This window comes from Prunus dulcis, chromosome 1, assembly GCF_902201215.1.
Source record: "Prunus dulcis chromosome 1, ALMONDv2, whole genome shotgun sequence".
NCBI lineage: Eukaryota > Viridiplantae > Streptophyta > Magnoliopsida > Rosales > Rosaceae > Prunus > Prunus dulcis.
The window spans coordinates 17,713,316-17,733,697 of NC_047650.1; the positions used below are offsets into that span (position 1 = coordinate 17,713,316).

The 20,382-nt window shown below is 35.6% G+C and overlaps 2 protein-coding genes across 4 annotated transcripts; one reads left to right on the forward strand and one right to left on the reverse strand.

Annotated features, from left to right (window-relative positions):
* The first annotated feature begins 235 nt into the window (after positions 1–235).
* Positions 236–3,578, forward strand: LOC117621457 (probable fructokinase-4). The gene is made up of 4 exons (XM_034351947.1): positions 236–739; positions 1,487–1,819; positions 2,622–2,738; positions 3,227–3,578. Exons 1-4 carry the CDS (start codon positions 329–331, stop codon positions 3,353–3,355), a joined length of 990 nt encoding a protein of 329 aa, XP_034207838.1. The 5' UTR covers positions 236–328; the 3' UTR covers positions 3,356–3,578.
* Positions 3,579–9,017: 5,439 nt separating this feature from the next.
* Positions 9,018–16,861, reverse strand: LOC117616189. Of its 3 annotated transcripts, XM_034345431.1 has the most exons (9): positions 16,605–16,861; positions 15,527–15,636; positions 14,461–14,610; positions 14,200–14,350; positions 14,076–14,163; positions 13,478–13,588; positions 12,669–12,713; positions 9,915–11,153; positions 9,018–9,834 (listed from the first exon to the last, which is right to left on the reverse strand). In XM_034345431.1, exons 1-8 carry the CDS (start codon positions 16,741–16,743, stop codon positions 10,994–10,996), a joined length of 954 nt encoding a protein of 317 aa, XP_034201322.1. In that variant the 5' UTR covers positions 16,744–16,861; the 3' UTR covers positions 9,018–9,834; positions 9,915–10,993. The 3 variants fall into 3 exon arrangements, with proteins under 3 accessions (XP_034201322.1, XP_034201323.1, XP_034201321.1); XM_034345432.1 differs by lacking the exon at positions 13,478–13,588; XM_034345430.1 differs by having other exon boundaries at positions 14,076–14,350.
* Between the last annotated feature and the right edge of the window lie 3,521 nt (positions 16,862–20,382).

The following is a 20,382-nucleotide window of genomic DNA, read 5'->3' on the forward strand; positions in this document are numbered from 1 at the left end:
TTTAAGGTCTCCTCATAAAGTCATAATCCATTTCACTCTAGGACCCCTCGCAATCCATATTATCATAATTTAATTTTAATTTAATTAGAAATCCTAATCCTTTCTTTTTAAGGCTTCCTCTCATAATCATAATTCATAATCCATTTTATTTTCGGATCATCCTCTTCCTCGGTTTCTCGCACTCCTATAAATACTCCCTCCACCTGCTATTCCCAATCTCTCTCTCTCTCTCTCTCTCTCTCTCTCTCTCTCTCTCTTAATATTTCCCTCACCATCCACCAAACCTTTCTCTCTCTTCTCTCTCTGCTCTCTCTCTCTTTTAACAGCTATGGCTAACAATGGCGTACCGGCGACCGGAAAAGGCCTGATTGTGAGTTTCGGCGAGATGCTGATCGACTTTGTGCCCACTGAATCGGGCGTTTCGCTGGCGGAGGCTCCGGCCTTCCTCAAGGCCCCCGGTGGTGCTCCTGCTAACGTGGCGATTGCTGTGGCCCGCCTCGGCGGGAAGGCTGCGTTCGTCGGAAAACTCGGCGACGACGAGTTCGGCCACATGCTCGCCGGCATCCTGAAGCAATACGGCGTCACCGGAGAGGGCATCCTCTTCGATCAGGGCGCCCGCACCGCCCTGGCCTTCGTGACCCTACGCGCCGACGGAGAGCGCGAGTTCATGTTCTACCGCAACCCTAGCGCCGATATGCTGCTCAAGCCCGACGAGCTCAACTTCGAGCTCATCAAATCCGTACGTTTTCTCTGTCTATCTGACTATTTTTTTTGGTCTACGTTTTTTGTGCCTTTTTTATTTTTGTCGGAAAATTTGGAGGGAGGAGGGGGCGAGGGTGGGCGGGATAATCTCACCAGCCGTTGACGGAATAGTTGTTTGCTGACTTTTGACACGTAAGCGCCACCGGCCTGGGACCCAAGACTAGATCTAGGATCCACTGGATCTCACTCACTCGCCTCTCGGCACCCGTAATTTTCTGATGCGGTGGGTCCCCGCTTATCACAGATCTATTAGTAATGTTAGTCCAAAACATCCGCCCAAAGTTTGGCAGCGTGTGGATTTGGGAGCGTCTTTGTTTTCTTTCATCACACGTTCTGGTGAGGGAGTGGGGGTTGTTATCCACAGTGTCTTTTGTTTACTTAGACCAGATGTCTCCCCACGCGCACCAATATGACTTTTCAATCATTTAAAAGAAATAATTGTTGAAATTTTTACCCAAAAAGAAAAAAAAAAGTGTTGAACAAAATAGTAACCCATCATCACAGCATGGGAAATGAGATGATGGAAACGAGTCCCATCACTCCTTTTCACTTTTTTTTTTGGGTTACATGCGCATACGTTTTTAATTGAAATTTTGGTCATGGGCCCTACTGGTTTATGTCAATTGGTGCATGTTACCCAAATCCAGCTTAGCAAGCATGTGCCATGGACAGGCAGTATTCATGGTTGTTAGCTAAGACCAATTTTGGTTTTGTGTATATATAGGCCAAGGTGTTCCACTATGGATCCATAAGCTTGATTGTGGAGCCATGCAGATCAGCCCATCTAAAGGCAATGGAGGTGGCCAAAGATGCCGGTGCATTACTCTCCTACGACCCGAACCTGCGGCTGCCGCTGTGGCCGTCTGCGGAGGAGGCACGCAAGCAGATTATGAGCATATGGGAGAAGGCTGATTTGATCAAGATTAGCGATGTGGAGCTTGAGTTCCTCACAGGTAACCCTAAAATTGATGATGAGAATGCATTGACTCTGTGGAAGGACAACTTGAAGCTCCTCCTCGTCACTCTTGGTGAGAAAGGTTGCAGATACTACACCAAGGTCAGTTCATCTCATCCAATACAATACAAATACAATACAATACTGTTTCTTGCACTTGCATTGTTGTATAATCTAACTTGAGTGTAAGTGCGCCGCCGCACACTGCCTTGACCAACTCACCTAAGCTACATTTGCATAGTTATATAATTAATTCTGACTTTTTATTGCTTTGGGCAATTGGGGTTAGGTAGTGTTAGGTCATTCTCATGATTTCGGTTTGTGGACAAAGGAAGTTGGATTAGTGGGACCCATATCCCGGTTTTCTCTTTTTCTTTTTCCCATTAGTGGGACCCATATCTTAATATATCTTGATCTAAAAGGAATCATATCGTGATCTATTGATTTGAATATTAAAAAAAAGAAAATAACAACAGAACCTTTTCAAAATAACAAATGAAATTGGAAAGTGGATTTGAGTTATGTGTTCTTTATTTTGTTGACAACTTTTGGAATTTAGTATGTTTTTATAGATAGGGATTTGGAGGTATTGTATTCTCTTTAATGTGGGGGGGAAGATGGGCATCTGGGTAGTTGAGTTTTATTTATTTATTTATTGCTTTTGTTTAATGGAATCTACGCATGGAGGGGGACTTAAGCATGATGCAAATCAACACTCCCTTGTAAATGAACTCAGTTGCAAATATGTGACATGTTAGTTAACGCAGGCATTGCTGGTTTGCTCCAACTGATTGATTGTTTTTTTTTTTTTTTCTTTTCCGGGTTGATTGCTTTGATTGATTGTTGTTCTTTTCATTTCGGTTTGATTAGTTTGATTGATTGTGTGCTTATGAAACAAATGCAGCATTTCCGGGGATCCGTGGAAGCCTTCCATGTCAAAACAGTGGACACTACTGGTGCTGGTGATTCATTTGTGGGTGCCCTCCTTGCAAAGATTGTTGATGACCAATCTATTCTTGAAGTAAGTATTATTATTATCTAAAAAAAAAAAACAATAAATATTATGGATTTGATCCATATGCATGTTAGTGCTAGAAAGAAGAAAAACATAATGAATTATGGGAGATTCACTATTATACCCAATATGGGGGCCCAAATTAGAAAAATACCCTATATAAAATGGACTTTAGAAACACACCCAAAGCCCATTTACAACATAACAAAAAAGCTTTTAACTTCTTATAAATTACAAAACTACCATCAATTTTTTAAAACAAGCCCAACCCCAAAATCTCATAAAAATACCCAAAGCACTCAATAGGGCATCAAAGTAATTTAATAATCAATATTAAATTCAATAAGGCTAGCTATCATTTTTTGGGTTTTTTTTTGGTTTGTTTATAGGAATTCAATTGTGTAGGGTTTATTTATAATATTAGTGTTAGAAATGGGTATATCACTAAATATCTCATGAAGTATTTAATTTATGTGATTGAATTGAATGTGCAGGATGAGCAAAGGTTGAGAGGGGTGCTGAAATTTGCAAATGCATGTGGAGCCATTACAACCACCAAGAAGGGAGCAATCCCTGCCCTTCCCAGCGAGTCTGAAGCCTTCACCCTAATCAAGGGAGCTTAGAAGAAGATCTCAAAACAAAAAGACTTTTGCTTTCTTTTTTTTCTTCTTCTTTTTAACTTTGTAGGACCTCTGTTTCAATTTCCTTTGCTTATTGATTGGAGGGGTTTTCCAACCTCAGTTTCTGCTTTCCTTATCTTTTTGCCCCTGCGTGTTATGATGGAAAATTGGCATCGCTTTATGCATTGCTGAATAAGTATATAATTTCCTCACATATTTTCAGTTTTTTTAGTTTTTGGATGTTAGCTATTAGTATTATTTTATTATTCTATTTGTTATTATAAAAGTAATTTCCAGAAAAACCAAGTGGGTAGGAACTTATAAAAAGTTCCAAAGTAGGTTCAGACTTGACAAAACCAAAAGCTGCGATTAAAATTGAAAAGGGAATTTCTATATATCACACAACATTTATTTTAATTTTTTTATATAAACGATATTCTACTTTAATCTAATTCGAAGGGGATTCGAATTTTGATGCAGAGTGAGGAGCACATTTGTTATAACCAACTTGACTAACCCCATATCAGCATCTTATACAAAACTTTTATCCTATCCTAAAAAGTTCCCATTTACCCTATAAAAGAAGGTTACAAAAATAGGAGGTTTGGCCCTTTAGGGATTTAAAACAAAAGTGGGGTATAATGAGCAACTGGCATTGTGTACATACAATTTCCCATTTAAAAAGGGTACAAATTTATAATAGGGAGTTTCACTATTATACCCAATATAGGGGTCTAAATTAAATTGGACTTTTAGAAACACACCCAAACCTCATTTATAATATTATAAAAAAGCTTTTAACTTCTTATAAATTACAAAACTACTATTAATTTCTTAAAACAAGCCCAACCCCAAAATCTCATAAAAATACCCAAAATACTCAATAGGGCATCAAAGTAATTTAATAATCAATATTAAATTCAATAAGATCAGCTGTCATTTTTTGAGTTTTTTTATATATATAGAAATTCAATAGTGTAAGATTTATTTATAATATTAGTGCTAAGAATGGATATATCACTCAATATCTCTTTATACTATAAGCCTTTGGATTGATGACTTTATGCATGCCGTTGCCTAGAGAAGCCCATGTTGTGCTCACTGTTCTATAGAACATGGTCTTGCAGAGGGGCGCTCTCCTCCATGGCTGGAGAGGAGCCTCATCATTTACTAACTTCAACACTAAAGGGAACAAATTCTTAAAATTCATGAAAATATAGCAGGGAGAGTTTCTTGCTAAGGAAAACAAAAAACCAAAAAAGAAAAAGAAAAAATCCTAACCAGAGAATCCGGAAGGCCATCTCTCACCCTTACATTTATAAGAGCAAGTCCAGCAGTGGTTCAAAACTCGGGCTGGAGGGGGTTTGGGCAAAAAATGGAGGTCCAGCAGTTGGAAGCAGCCCGGGCGAGGTGTGGGGTCCACGTGACTGGGCAGGCCCGAAGGCGATTTCGGCCCGAGCTTGGGCCCGAGGGCGATGACGTCATGGTTGACGCCAGGCTGGCGTCAGCCCTCCCGCATTTGAATTTTTTTTTCCAATGCACGCGCCAACGTTAAAAAAAAATTCAAACAGACCGCTACAGTAGCCGCCAACAGCTACTTGACACGTGGCAGCCTCTGGTCGCTCCGATTCGATTTTTTTCTTCAATCCAACGGCAGCCAATTTTTTTGCAATAAAAATTTGAAAAAAAATCGAATTTTTTTATATAAAAAATACGCAAAAATTACTGAATTTTTTGTGTATAAATACCAACCAATACTCTTCACTTTTAACACCAAATCCTCATATGTTTTCTTCTCCTTCTACTATTGTTCACTTTCTATTCAATATTTTTTCACTTTGAAGTTTTATTTTTTTTCTATCATATTATGGGTTCTTCTAATGAAAATGGAGGGGCATGGAGCATGATGGAAGATGTTAGTTTGTGTGAGGCTTGGGTCCAAGTTAGTCATTGTCCCGTAACGGGCAATGAGATTAAATTTTCACATATGTGAAAAAAAATTCATCAAGCATTTTGTGAAAGGGCAATTGGTTCTACACGTACAGAAATGACATTATCTAGTAGGTGGAAAGTTCTTAATAAAGAGTTGGGGAAATGGAGAAATGCCTTAGCAAAAGCGATTGACAACCATCGAAGCGGAGAAAACCTTAGCAGTGAGGTAAATTATTTGTCATTTTCCTTCTATTAATTTCTATGTCATATTAATTTTTATTTAAATGTTTCTTGCAATTTATATATTTTGTTAATATGTCTCTAGTTTTTTTTTTTTTATACATGTTGCATTTTTTTAAAATTTATTTAATTTGCATTAGTTTTTTTTTTACATGTTGCATTGCCAATATTTTATAAATTTTCTTGCATTTCCATTTAATTTTTTTTTATAGATTATGCAAGCACAAATGTGGTTTGGTGCTACTGGGCAAGGGAAAAAAAAGTTTCAACCATACCCATTGTTGGGAGGTGGTGAAGACTTGTAAGAGATTCCAAATTATTCCAACCGTTCCGACGGTAGTCTTGAACGAGACTCCACTTCATGAGACGCCGGCATCGGATTCACCTATGGATTCCCCGATGAGTCAAGACTCACCCATTGAAAATGAGCCAAGGCCTATTGGGAGGAAGGCGGCGAAGGCGAAGAGAGGGAGTAATTCTAGCAAGAATGCATCTAAATTTTTGGAGGAACTTTCAAAGCACCAAGCCATGAGAATTGAAATGGACTTGAAACAACAAGAGCACGATATGGCTATTCAAGTAGAATATGCAAAAGAAAGGGAGTATGTACGCAAAGAAAGGGAGTATGTACGCGAACAAAACATTGAAAAAAAAGATCGGGAAACCATGGCCATGGATACAAGCCATATGTCCCCTGAAACAAAACAATTTTGGAAGCTAGAACGAAGGGATGTTATGAGACGAAGACTTTTTCGTGACGATGGACCTAGCAACACGGATTGGTTAAATGATGGAAACCATTAAAATAGTTTGTTTGCCTTTCATGTCTTAGTTTACTTGCCTTTGATTTCATTGTATTTTTTGTTTTGTTTAATTCATGTATTTTATTTTATTAGTTGTATTGCTTTTCTTTTAGTCAATAAAGAAAATATTCAACAAAAATCCTTTTTATTCAAAACATTCCATACATAAAAAACAAACCACAACCAAAGCATAAAAAAAATAAACAAACCACAACCAAAGCATAAAAAATAAACAACCCACAACCAAAGCATAAAAAATAAACAACCCACAACCAAAGCATAAAACATAAACAACCCACTCACAACAAAAAATAAACAACATACAACATAAACATAATAAATTAAAAACAACTTCTTCACTTCACTTCATTCACCTTCATTTCTTCATTGCCTTTCACCGCCCATAAATGCTCCATCAAGTCAACTTGACGGTGTTCATGAATATACGACGATTGCATCTCCGTGTAGCGATCAATCATACGGGGCATGAAACTACCGTCTCTAACCAACGGTTCATGCTGCACTGGTTCTCCATTTGGCCCCACTGGTTTTTCATAAATTCGTGTTAGGGCCGTGTCCATGGGATTTGGTTCATACACGTCATCAGCATCGTAATCATATTCATCTTCCACAATCATGTTATGGAGGATGATACAAGTCATCATTATACTCCTAAGCACCTCCTCGTCAAATAGACGTGCCGCGCCCTTGATAATAGCCCACCGAGCTTGAAGGATACCAAAGCACCTCTCAACATCTTTTCTGTACCCCTCTTGATAGCGAGCAAAAAATTTTTGCTTATGGGATCGGGGATGTGGAATTGTTTTCACAAATGTTGTCCACCTCGGGTATATGCCATCAGCTAGATAATACCTGGTCTGGTAGATGGTATTGTTAATTTCATATGTGATATTTGGGGCTTCACCTCTCAAAACATCATTGAACACCGGGATTGACCTAGGACATTCAAATCGTTTTGAGATCCGGCAACTCCGAAGAAGGCGTGCCAAACCCATGTATCAAAACCAGCAACTGCTTCCAGGATGATACTTTTCTGCCCTTTTCTATTTCCGTAGTCCCCTTGCCAAGCAGTTGGACAATTTTTCCACTGCCAGTGCATGCAGTCAATGCTACCAATCATGCCAGGAAATCCTCGAGACTCAGCTTTTTGGAGAAGCCTTTGCAGGTCCCTGGGCGTAGGTCTGCGGAGGTAGTCTCTGGTGTACAGAGTTTCCACTGCATCACAAAATCGCACCAAGCTCTCCAAAACAGTGGACTTCCCCATCCGAGCAATCTCATCCACCTGATCAGCAGATGACCCATACGCCAACATTCATATCACAGCTGTGAACTTCTGCTCTGGAAGAAGTCCCAAATTTCCAGCACAATTTCTCTTTTGAACAAAATATTCATCATAATTGCAAATATCATGCATGATTTTATTGAACAAATGGGGTTGCATTCTATATCTCCCTCGAAAATGAACATCAGAGTACAGAGATTGTGGGATAAAATAATCTTCCATAAGATTCTTACCCCGGGAATGTCTATGTCTGTCCACATTTGGGCGACGGCCTTCTCGTGAACCACGGCGACCCTGGTTTTCTTCCTCCAGCAAAGCAACTGCTATGCCAAGTTGCTCATCTAGTTCTCTCTGCGCCCTTTTGCTTGCAGCTCGTCTACGCATTCTTTCTCTAGTTTCTCGCTCTTGCCTCTCCAAAACCTCTTCCATGTCTGCCATTGAGAATGGAGAATGAAATCTAAAATTTGAGAAATGAAAATGTAGAGAAGAACTGGTGTGGGAGGTATGAGCTGAACCTCTGGTTTTATAGAAAAATGTACACAGATAGATATGACACGCGGCGCAATCTTAGAGGGTGAAAATCTTATCTGAAATTTGAAATTCAAATGAAATTTCAAATTTCAAATTTATCTGAAATTTGAATTTTGAAATGTATCTGAAATTTGAAATTTATTTGAAATTTATCTGAAATTTGAAACCGAAAATCTTATCCGATATGAATAGTATTGACACGTAGGAACCCAAAAATCTTATCCGAAAATATTATCCAAATTAATTGTTTAAGTAAACAAAGTTGTGAAAAAAACAAAAAAATGAATAGTATTTGCCATGGCAAGCCCCAACTGCTAGAAGGAGGGGGCTAGGGCAGCCACTATTCACGTGAATAGTAGCTGCCCTAGGGCTCCCCTTGCCATGGCCAGGGGCAACTGGTGAAAATGCTCTAAGCCGTAAGTAAGTCGAACAAAAACCACAATACGTTTTAAAACCGTTCAACCACGTCTATGGTAAAGTGTGTTTCTGAATCTTCAAGCCTGTAAAATCTTCTTTATAAAAAATATGGCCAACATCACATAGAACTAAAAGTTGGGTCAGCATAAGCAGGAAATTTGATTGATAATTACGCATAAATATCTCTAATGTCATCAGCTAATTTAGCTTTCACAAATCATGACGAATACCCACAAAACCATATTATTTAGTCTAGCTGTATATGATGCATACCAAAAATGTCCTTTTACATTACTCTGCAACCACATTACCATTGCAAAAAGCCGTGCAAAAAAGCAAATTAAACCTTGAAAATACCAAGGTATCAATAACTTCGGCCAACATCATGCTAAACTAACAACACTACTTATATACATAATCAAAATATTTGCAAAAACAATTTCAGCTCCGTGAAGAAACAAGAAACATTTTATTGAAGCTCAAGAGTCAACAAGAGAAGATGACCCCACTAAAAAAAACAAATTATGTGGAGCAAGCATTCAAACAAGGTGCTCGACCACGCTTTGCAATCATGCAAATTTAACACATTTTTGGGGCCAAGAAACACTAAGGGATTTTATGTCAGCTTTGCATAGTAACGATTTGCATAGTAACGCAAAAAGACAAGCAAGGCCAAGTGGAACACTGCTTACAACTAATTTGAACTATGTACAATGACTACTAATCTAAACTACTACCAACCTCCTTTTTTCCCCGTGATTTCCATCCGATGGATTTTCTGCTTGCATTTGGGGCAAGCCAAATAGTATCAATCAACATTATCCTCTCTTCCTCTTTTAGTTGTTCCCTATGAAGTTTTTCCCACTTATTTGAAATAAGCTCTTGATCTTGAAAATACCTTCAACGATGCTTCTCGTTTCACTTATGCTCCACTTCTTTTTCTCTGTTCTAAAATCTTGGAAGACAACCTTGCAGGCACAGTCGAATTGTCTTGAACGTAATCTATCTTTTTCCTTAAAAAATTCTTTGCGACCATTCTGTCTACTGGCCTTTCCAAGCTGACAGATGTATCACTTGCAACATCATCTTCCCTTAAAACTCATTGAATCCGGAGAAGGAGATGACATTCCCAGACTCGTACTTTTTCTATATTTGGCTTTTTCTTCAAACTATTCACCATACATTTCTTATTGTGTTTCAGTACTTGCCCAACAGTGTAGAAATTGAAATGCGGTCATCTCCATCGGCGGTATTATCTGGAAAAATACATATAATAAATAATTTGAAAATCTGAAAAGTGAAAATATAAAGATAAAAACGTATTAAATATTATTACCCTATTTGGTCGTTGACACCACTTTGTTTCATTGCTTTAATCTGGGCATAGTACCCACAAAAATAATGCACTGCAAATTGCATGGCTGAGCAAGAGTCCATTAGAGAATCAGCAAAACGCTCAAAGGTAAATTTCTTTCCCTTGTTGAAATACTCCCATATTCTTTTCCAATACCCACTACTTTTTTGCTCATCTCCATTATCTGCATCTAAGCAAACATTGAGCCAAACAGACACAAGCTGATTGCCTTCATTGATTGAGAAGTTACGAGATCTTTGTTCCATTTTGATGGATTCTATTTGAGCAGGATTTTGAGATGATAGAAGAGATTCATTGGAAGATTTATCAACCGACATGTAGCCATGCGTTGAAAAGGTATCGCTAGGGTCTGCATCGCTGGTATTCTCTGTGGTCATTATGCCTATTGGTCTCTACAGGCTAATAGATTATCACTTGCAACATCATCTTCCCTAAAATTTATTGAGTCTGGAGTAGAAGGAGAAGTTGTAGGACTTACAATTTTACTTATTTTGGACATTTGTTTTTTCAGAAGTGTCCACCATACACATTGTATTGTCCTTCAATACTTCTTAAGAGTTAAGGGAAAACACTAATAAGAAATTGCATCTAAAGGTGGATGGAGAAAAAAAAAAATCCGTACAAATAAAAAATCCCTACCATGTTTCCCTACAAGTATTACAAGGCACAATCCAAAAAGGATTCATAGCCTTTGGTACACATGTTAGTCCAATCACGTAATAGAATGAGAAACCAAAAATAAAAGTCTGCATATAAAAAGAATACTAAATTGTAAAATGCAAGAAAAAATCTAAAATTTCCATTCTGAAGTTTAAACTCACCTCCAGAGGATTGCAATATGCAAATTCATAGATCTACAATATATATGAACTTCATTGTGACAAATAACATCAAACTCCTTAACCCAGTATTTCCCAGATTGAACCTAACAAGGACGTTTTCATGGAGGATACATGATTGCATAAATACCATTTCAGTCCATTTTCGTTTTATTAACTCTATTTTTGAGGACGGTGAGTGAAGGAGTGAAAGCGGTCAGTTTACAATGCAATGGGCCGTGGTTTCAGTTCACTAACCTCCATCTGCAAAGACCTCCAAGCAGGCTTGCATATTTCCCACTTCCCCTGCATATGAGCCAAAAATGCCTCTGCCCATTTTTCCTTGCCCGCTCTCATGCTTAGATCGTAGGGGACCGAGAAACTATTCAATCATTTAACAAAAAGTAAATTCCAGTCATGTTGGTTATAAACCATCAAAATAATCATTATGATATTAAAAGTTTGGCTGTCTAAATGATGAACATGATTATCACAATATTACGCCATCTCACAATTTGAAATAATAAAAAGTGACTCTTATGACCATAATTTCTAGATTTCTGACTTTTTTCCAACATGAAACCTGACTGAAACAATGAATCACTTCTTTGTCAGAATGATAAGAAAAAACTACTGGATTTTCTTTTTTATGCCCATCAATTGATTGAGCAGTTGAATGAGGGGGAAAACGGATGGTCAATCCATCAATTGAAGTACAATTTGAAAGAAAAATTTGGAGCTGATTCAAGTAGCAAATTCCCACCCCAAATCCTCATTTCCCTTTGCATATTGAAACTAAACCCAACTTCACCCAATGCTCCTTTTTCCCTTCTCCTTGGCTCTCCCACAAAAACCCTCATAAGTCTTTTAACTCTGCTGCCACCTAACGTGGGATTCTGAACAAAGACAAAGAATGAGTGGGTAAACTTTCCAAACCGACTGCAGTAATGTGTGCCTCCCTACCCCTTGATAAGACAACATTCTTCCACCCTTCCAAACTCTTTCTCACTTAGTAGACAACAAGGTCCCAAAACTTACACCCTCTGGAGTTCCACCCACATACACAAGATGCAGATGAGACAATAGGTCCTCTGTCTATGTCCCTTAAAATCCCAAATTTTCCCCATGGCCATCCATTTTTCATTAATCATTACTGAATACTGACATCCTTGGCTCTACCTCATCCATCTCCGACCAAAACCCTTTTCCTGTAGCACAAAGTTCAAAATTCCTATTCCACGTTATCATAAGCATTCTTTAAATCAATCTACTCTCTAACTCCTCTTTCCTAATTTTCCCACAATCCTCTATCCTCTATCAGCCCATTAGCCACAATTCATCCGAATTGGTCTCTCTTGATTGCAGACATGAAACCAAGCTGATCAACCTAAAATTACTACTCTTCAATGAATCCGACTTCTTCAATATAAAGCAAATATAAGCTGAATTAATTTTCCCATTAGAACACCCTTCCTAAATAACTCCTCAAAAACCTTCCTAAAGTCTAAATTTATAAACTCCAACAATGTTGAAAAATCCATTGAAAATTTATCCTAGTATTTCACTGAACAAGGCAATAATTCATCCTTCCTAAAAAAACAGAGTCCCAAGTGCAACAGCATGGAATCCCTAAGCCCGAAGCAAAGGACTACTTAGGAATATAGGGTGAGGTTCAAAACAACACAAAAGTCACCTCAGGTAATAGCAGAGATGCATGAACCACAAAACATCTCCCTCATCTTCCGTACTGGTGTACTCATTCCCTAATGGATTTTTTATATATTAATATAATCCATAGTTCGTGCACTTAAAAGCAGGCTTTTCTGTCTTATTCATTTCTACTCGCACCAGATATCCATTAAGAATAACACTAAGTAAAAATTTAATGGAGTGTTACCTCAAGAGTTCTTCTAGTTCAGATTCTTTATTGGGGGTTCCGTTCCTGCAAGAATTACAAACTTTTATGTCAACAAGCTACATGTATAAGTCTCAATGTACCATACATACACTACTTTAATTTACGCAATGTATTTGTAAGAAGACTGACATTTGGTTCGTACCGTTAAGTAAATTAATTGCTCAAAATTGAGAACTATTTCATAGTTTTCCACACATCTTAGAGGACAATGAGAGATTGGTATTCACACTAGTTTCTTAAGCTGAAGTTCATTGGAACAAGCAAACGTACTACAAACACAAATTTACTTTGATTGGTTATTGGACTTCTTGCAATCCTAGACATTGCGTCTCATTACTCCTTTTTCCCCGAAATGAAATACACATAGGATGCCATGTTAGTACTTTTAAAAGAACAAAAATATGTATACGTGGCCCAAGAAGGACATTGAATATCCTAGTAATTGATAGGTGCTGGTTTAGGTGCTGGTTTACTGATAGGATTTGAATCATGAAATGTACTGTCTTACTGATAGGTGCTGGTTTAGCTGGATTCATGTCATTGGCCCAATTGGCAAGAGAAGAGTGGTCCACGTGGCAGCCTTCTCACCTTTCAATTGCATTCAGTTGTGGGCTGTTTGTTAGTCGGTTTTGGGGTTGTTAGATTAGTAGTTAAGTCTGCAGTTTAGGCGGGAATATTAGTTACGAGTGCTAACCCAGTTTATAAGCTGGTTTTGTAAAGCTCTCTGTTGTTGAATTGTATTAGGTAATTATTCAACATCTTATAAAACAAGAATCTGAAAAACTAACCTGCATACTGATATTCTATAGATGTGAAGATACTTGCTAGAAATATTATGAACAGCCTTAACGCCGTGCTCCTTGATGAACATGTACACAACTGGATAACCAAGAAGCCATCTGAAGCAGTTAAACAGCTATTTTTAGTGTATCAGACTGAAATGCTAATCCAAACATTCTGGATAGAAGAGAAATGAAAAATGGTAATAGAATTTCATACTATGTAGGCAAAGGTAGATACTCTTGATTTAAATTTTTTAACAATTACGCATCGGCAATTATAAAACAATGTGATGCAGCCATGGAAAAACAGCTTGGCAATTATAGAAGTGATCTTAAATATTGGAAACTAAGTATTATTTGAATGGGGTTTACATGCCACTTCTAACAGAATTCCTTCCTTAAAAGGTTATGAAATTGTGTCACAATTACTTCTGGATTAAGTCAGCTTCAACTTTGAGTCAGTTTCTAACATGTCAGTATGCACATTTTCAAGTAATGCTGAATTTTTTCACAAACATATTCAGCATCATAGAAATCTGAAGCAGCACAATATTGCACCCCAGGTGTAGTAAAGTTGCATTCAAACGTGAGCTTAGGTCGTTACCCATTTAATGTTGGCAGAGTGACCTGAGTGTTTTGCATGCAGCTACTAAGATCAATAAAGTTAGATGACTGTGAAGGGATAAGTTCATTTCTGGGGATAAGTTCATTTCTGGGGATAAGTTCATTTCTGGGCGGTTTAGCATCGACCATGTTATCTATACTGTGAGATGATGATTCATCATCTTTCCTTTCACCAAGAGGAAATGACAAAGAGAACAACTTCTGAATTGATATAAGCTGCATCACCAGTGGGCTTTTTTCTGCTTCTGTTATCATCTGTGGCAGAAATGAAAGAAGTGCATTAACCAAAGAGTATAAAATAAGCAAGTCAAAAGTTTAAAGGTAAAGATTACAGGGGAAAAAAAGAGCATACAGTAGGAAGCAACCTTCGGAGGATCCTGTTCAAGGTCCACAAAGAGCAGCTGCCGTTCTGAGTTCAAGCTTGACCTAACATAATCAGCAAGCGCTCTAGTGTGAACTAAATATATCATTTCTTCTATAACCATTACTCTCAGATGCTCAAAAATGGGCAAATCCTGTACAAAAGTTTTAAAGGTTATTTGAGTTTCAGAAAATCAATAACTCCTAACAAAGAAAAAGAAATGAGGACAGAATAATATCAAGACATAATAGTGAGCACCATTTCTTAAGACCAGGTAATGCAGAATATCAGCTAAAGCTCGGACTGCATCCTAGCGGAAATATAAGGGGGAAAAAGAGAGCCGAAAGAGATAAGAAATGATATTGTGCATGGATATGAAAAACCAACCAGAGTAGTGTATGTGTTTACAGAAGTATGAATAAGCTAAATGGGTGTAATATTAACACAGAGTAGTGTATGTGTTTACAGAGTAGTGAATAAGCTAAATGGGTGTAATATTATTGAAAATGAATTGCAATCGTTCATAACCAAAGGACAAACTGTTTCACTTACAACTTTATGCAGAGAGAGCGAGAGAAAGAGTCATAATTGTCAATATAGATATTTGATTTTAGCTATATTATTGATAGAAAGGTTCATCTGCTAAAAGCCTCTTGATTGTTCGTGTATTTTGAGGGATTTATTTGCTGTTTAACTTCAATATTCTTCAAGGTTGGATTATGGACTCTATCACTCATACTATCTTGTTCTGTTTTATTTTTGGTTTCACAAACTTTTGCCTCTTATCCCTTCAATTAAAATAAGTGAGGCACGTAAACAAAAGTTTCATAAGGATGCCCTAAAATCAAATAAATATTGAAGTATACTTGAGAGAAACAAATGAGTGAACGAGAAAAACTTTAGAAGTCATAGAAGTAAAAATATGTAAAGACTTATGTTGAGCTGGAAATGCCTTTCCTATTGCCAAAAATATTAACAGAGTAAGAGTTAGCAAACTTGGATATAGTTTCAGTGTGTACTATGACAGCAGCAGCAGCAATACTAATTAGTGAAGTATTAAAAACTGAAACCTTTTGACAAAAATTTAAAAGAGTGCAAAATCTCTCTTGCAGTTCAGGCATCTTTCCACCATAGTCAATCATTATCACTGGCCTCATTCCTGTACACAAAGCTAGAATATCTGCAAGTCCACAAAATCACAAGTCAGTATACATAATGATAAGAAATAACTTAGGTTAAAAGATTTATAAATACTTTCCTAGTAAGCTAAAGGAATTTGCAGTAACAAATAAACATAAAGATTCAAGAACTTCTTCAACTTTAAAAGTGAAATCACCAAAAGTATCATGACAGAGAAGAAAAATATGTGGCCTTCATAATATATGAAAATAGCACAGAAGCACAGGAATGAACTGAATAGTTCTACTTTTATTCCCATGTTTGTTCTATGGAACAAGGAAAATAAAATTAAGCTTATATCTAGTCTTTGTTGCTTGTTTCCATTTCGTTATCACCAAAAAAAATAAATAATTCTTTTCTTTTTAATGAAATAACAAATATCATTACTATCAATCATGAGTTCTCCATTCTGAAACAGATGAAACTGAAAGAAACATAAAAATATTTCAAAAAGGAAAAAATCTTCATGAAACAAACGCGCCCCAGAGCTATCCGAGCCTGGACCGTTAGAAAACTATGTTTCAATATCCTACTGAGCTCTATACAAGTATAACCATTTGGCCTAAATATAAGCTACGCTTCTAAATTCCAACAGAAATGTTGAGTTATAAAATTGAAAACCAAAAGACCCACAAGAAAAATTATCTCTAACTGAAAAGAGACGAACAAACATTTTAATCTGAAGTTTATACAGTTTCAATGAAGTATAATTAAGTCTTCAATTTGAAAGAGATAAATTATTAAAACCAGAAGCTAAATTAAGTTGTGAGAATTGAAACAGACAAAAGTATTAAAACCCAGAAGCTAAATTGAGGTAGTGAGAGTTGAAAGACACCAAAACTGATAAAAACCCAAAACCAAAATAGTGTTCATTTGGGAAAGCAGACCAAAAAATACTAAAACTCATAACAGAAATTGAGTCAGAAAAATAGCAGAGATTCTAGACCCAAAGAGAGAGAAAAGAAAGACCTGTCTCAAGTCGACGTCTTGCATATTTGAGTCGCCATTTGATTTGAGACAGAGAAGAATCCAACACTCTCAATGCTTCATCTAACTCGGCGACTTCCGTTAAGAATTGCTTCTCTTTTTCTTCTCGAGGATCCGCCATTGATAGAAAACACACCGCTTCCTGAAAATGCTAGTGTTTGTTATGTGAAATGCTGTTTTACCAGCAGACTAGTAGAGAAAAGAAGAGCGGCCTTTTGGCATATGACCCAAAAAGAAAAGGTAGTGCGGTGATGGGGATCACGATCTAAAATATCGATGGTATTGAAAATATTGGTAATCTAAAAATACGAAAATTTTGATAGAAATATAGAGATATTATCGATATCGATAAAAATTAAATAAAAATTATGAAAATTGTAAGAAAACCTAGAAATTTTTATTAAAACTTTGGAGGATATTTATTTAGTTAATTATCTATTAGTTTATCATAAAAAATTGGAACGAAATGCATTGCATGTTGGGTTAACTGATTTAAGTTGATTATATAGGGAGCTAACAAACATTGTGAGTGTAGAAAATATGTAGTAATTAATGAAAAAAGATTAAACACGCCATGATCATTTATATATAATGATTTACTACAATATTTTTCACTTTATACATTGCATGGTAAGATACATGAGTGACTTAATATCACACAAAATTCTTATGAGGTTCAAATTTTTCATTATCTTCATCATCTCTATGTGTAGAGTAAGGTCATGTTTGGTACGCCTCACTGGACTGAACTGGATTAAATAGCACTCGAAATCCTTGTTTGGTAAGAGACGGGACTAACTTAAATGAGATTGTATAGTCCAATAGTGAAAAAAATGCCTCACTCGCTCGTCTAATACAGTGAGCCTAAAAAGTGGTTCTCCATCTCTTTAAAAAATATCATAAATTTATTTGTATTCTTTTAATTATTGTTTTAGATCTTTAAACGAGCGTTTTTTTTTTTTGCAGCATTTATTTATTTAAGATAAAAATTCTTAATTAAATTTAAATATTACAATAATTATTTTGATATTGCATTTGGAAAATCAAACTATATTTTTTTGATATTGAAACAAGTTATCGCAAGCAATTTTTACCTTGTCAAATTATATTTTTCAGTTTGAAGTCAAAAGTCAAATATATCAATAAATAAATAAATAAATAAATAAATAAATAAATAATTTAATTATTGTTTTACTTGGTCTTTGAAAACCTAGAATTATATAGAGTGAGCTTAGCTCCTTTAACAATGTTTCCACCAACTAAGATTAATCTTGAGAATCCGAAAAACAAATATCATAATTTTATTCTTCATTAAAAAAAAAAATTGATTTGTTTTCTTTTTATTATTGTTTTAAATCTTTTTTTTTTTTTTTTGTTGCCAGATATTGTTATAAATCTTTGAATTAGGTTTCTTTTTAGCACTTATTTATCTTTTAGGTCAAAAACCCTAATTAAATTTAAATATTATAAGAATTATTTTTCAGTCCAACATAACACCAAACATAGGTCTTCATTATTTTTACAATCCGGCTTCTTAGTCCGACGCAGCATCAAACGTAAGTTAGTACTTAATCTAGCTTAGGCCAATCCGAGCTAATCCGAAATAGTCCCAGGATTTAGTCCAGTCCATGACAGTCCACCGTGCCAAACGACCCCTAAGTGTATTGTGAAGAGTAGTCATCAAAAGATAAACCCCAAAAATAGTTTTGCCTGTAATTATTCAAAACAAAACAACATAAATATACATATTTTAGCATATTATCACAAAAACATAAGCAACATGGTGGTTAAGGTGTTTGATGAGTGAAATGGCAACAGTTTGAATCCCCTTTGTGTGTGTGCTTTGTGTTTTTTTCCTTCATTTTTTCCATTACATCCATATTTTCGATATTATAGCAATATTATAGCGATATTTTTACAAAATATTGCTGAAGTGTGAGCGAAATTATCGACATCGATAATTTTCAATATTATCGATATTTATACAATATGTGTATGGATATGTTTCGAAATATCCCAGACCCGAAAAAACGATAATATCTTCGATATTTCGTCAATATTATCGATATTTTAAACTATGGTGGTGAGCAAGCTATAAAGTATTGATGGTTTTGAAAACATGATGTTCTGAAAACACGAAAAGTTTGATAGAAATATTGGAAAATTATTAATATCGATAAAAATTGAATAAAAACCATGAAAATTGTAAGAAAAACTTAGAAATTTTCTTGAAACTTTGGAGGATGTGTTTATTTAGTCAATTATCTATTACTTTATCACAAAAAATTAGAAGAAAATGCATTGCATGATGAATTTAACTAATTTAAGTTAATTATATAGCGAGCTGACAAACATTGTGAGTGTAGAAAAATATATAATAATTAATAAAAGAAGATTAAACACACCATAATCATTTATTTATAATGATTCACCTTTTATATACATTGCATGGAAAGATATATAAGTGACTTCGTACCATGTAGAGTTCCTATAAGGTTCAAATTTGAGTTATTTACACTAACACCCTTTGAAATTTTTGACTTTTTCACAAAACTCCTTGAGGTTTTATAAATTATAAGACCACCCCCTGAGGTTTTAAATTGTTTTCACAAAACTCATTTTCATTGATTTTTCATCCAAATATTGATGATTTTATTAACAAAAAATTATCTAAATGATGAAGTTGGCATTTGAGATTAGATTGCATATACTTCATTGCGGTTAATTTTGTCATTTGTACAAGTTTTTTTTTCCAATGAAATCATCAATTTTTTGACAAACAATCAACAAAAAGGGGTTTTGTGAAAACAAACTGAAACCTCCGGGGGTGTTCGTGTACATAACTCTTCAAATTTTTCATTGTCTTTATCATCTCAATATTATCGATATTATAGCGATATTTTGGCCAAATTTTGTTGAAGTGTGAGAGAAATTATCGACGTCGATACACATATAGTAATATTATAGCAATATTATCGATATTATAGCGATACTTATACGATATGTATTGATATGTTCCAAAATATCCTAGACCCGAAAAAATGATAATATCCTCAATATTTCGTCGATATTATTGATATTTTAGTCTTTGGTGGTGAGTAGTATGAGGTACTCATTCAAATTCAACTTGTAAAAGAAACTGAAGCAATTTGCTTTCTATATGTATTTTTTTCTTTTACCCTTAGTTTGGATGGAGGAAAATAACTCGGGATTTAGCCTAAAAGTCGAGAATTGAAGAGAAGAAATTGATATTGGTGGAAATTGGTATCAAGATTCCCGAGTTTAATTTCTGCCAAAAGAGGCTCATCACAATTTTTATTGAGTAGAACTCGTTTTTCACTGCAATTTTTGTAATTTACAAAATTCGACATACATACATCCAAATGTTGAAATTATAAATTTCTAGACATTTAAAAGATGGAGATCTAAATTCCGTCATTATATTCTACGCAATTTTCAATTCATTCATCCAAATGGAGGGTTATTTTTTCTTCTAGTTATATTTTACTTTTTTTTGATAATCTTATTTAGGGATGTTATTTTTGTAAAAGGAAATTTCTAAGAAGGTATTTCCTTTTTCTGTATTGCATACTAAGTAAGAAGATAACTCGGGATAGTTCAATGTATAGAATTGAGAAATAGTATTGGGAAATACCTTAATGCTGGTTTATCAAGAATACACAAGAAAGGTACTTCGAATTGTTGATTCATCGCCAGAGATGGCTTAGAGCCAATAGTTCATTATCTAATGGATTTTTCC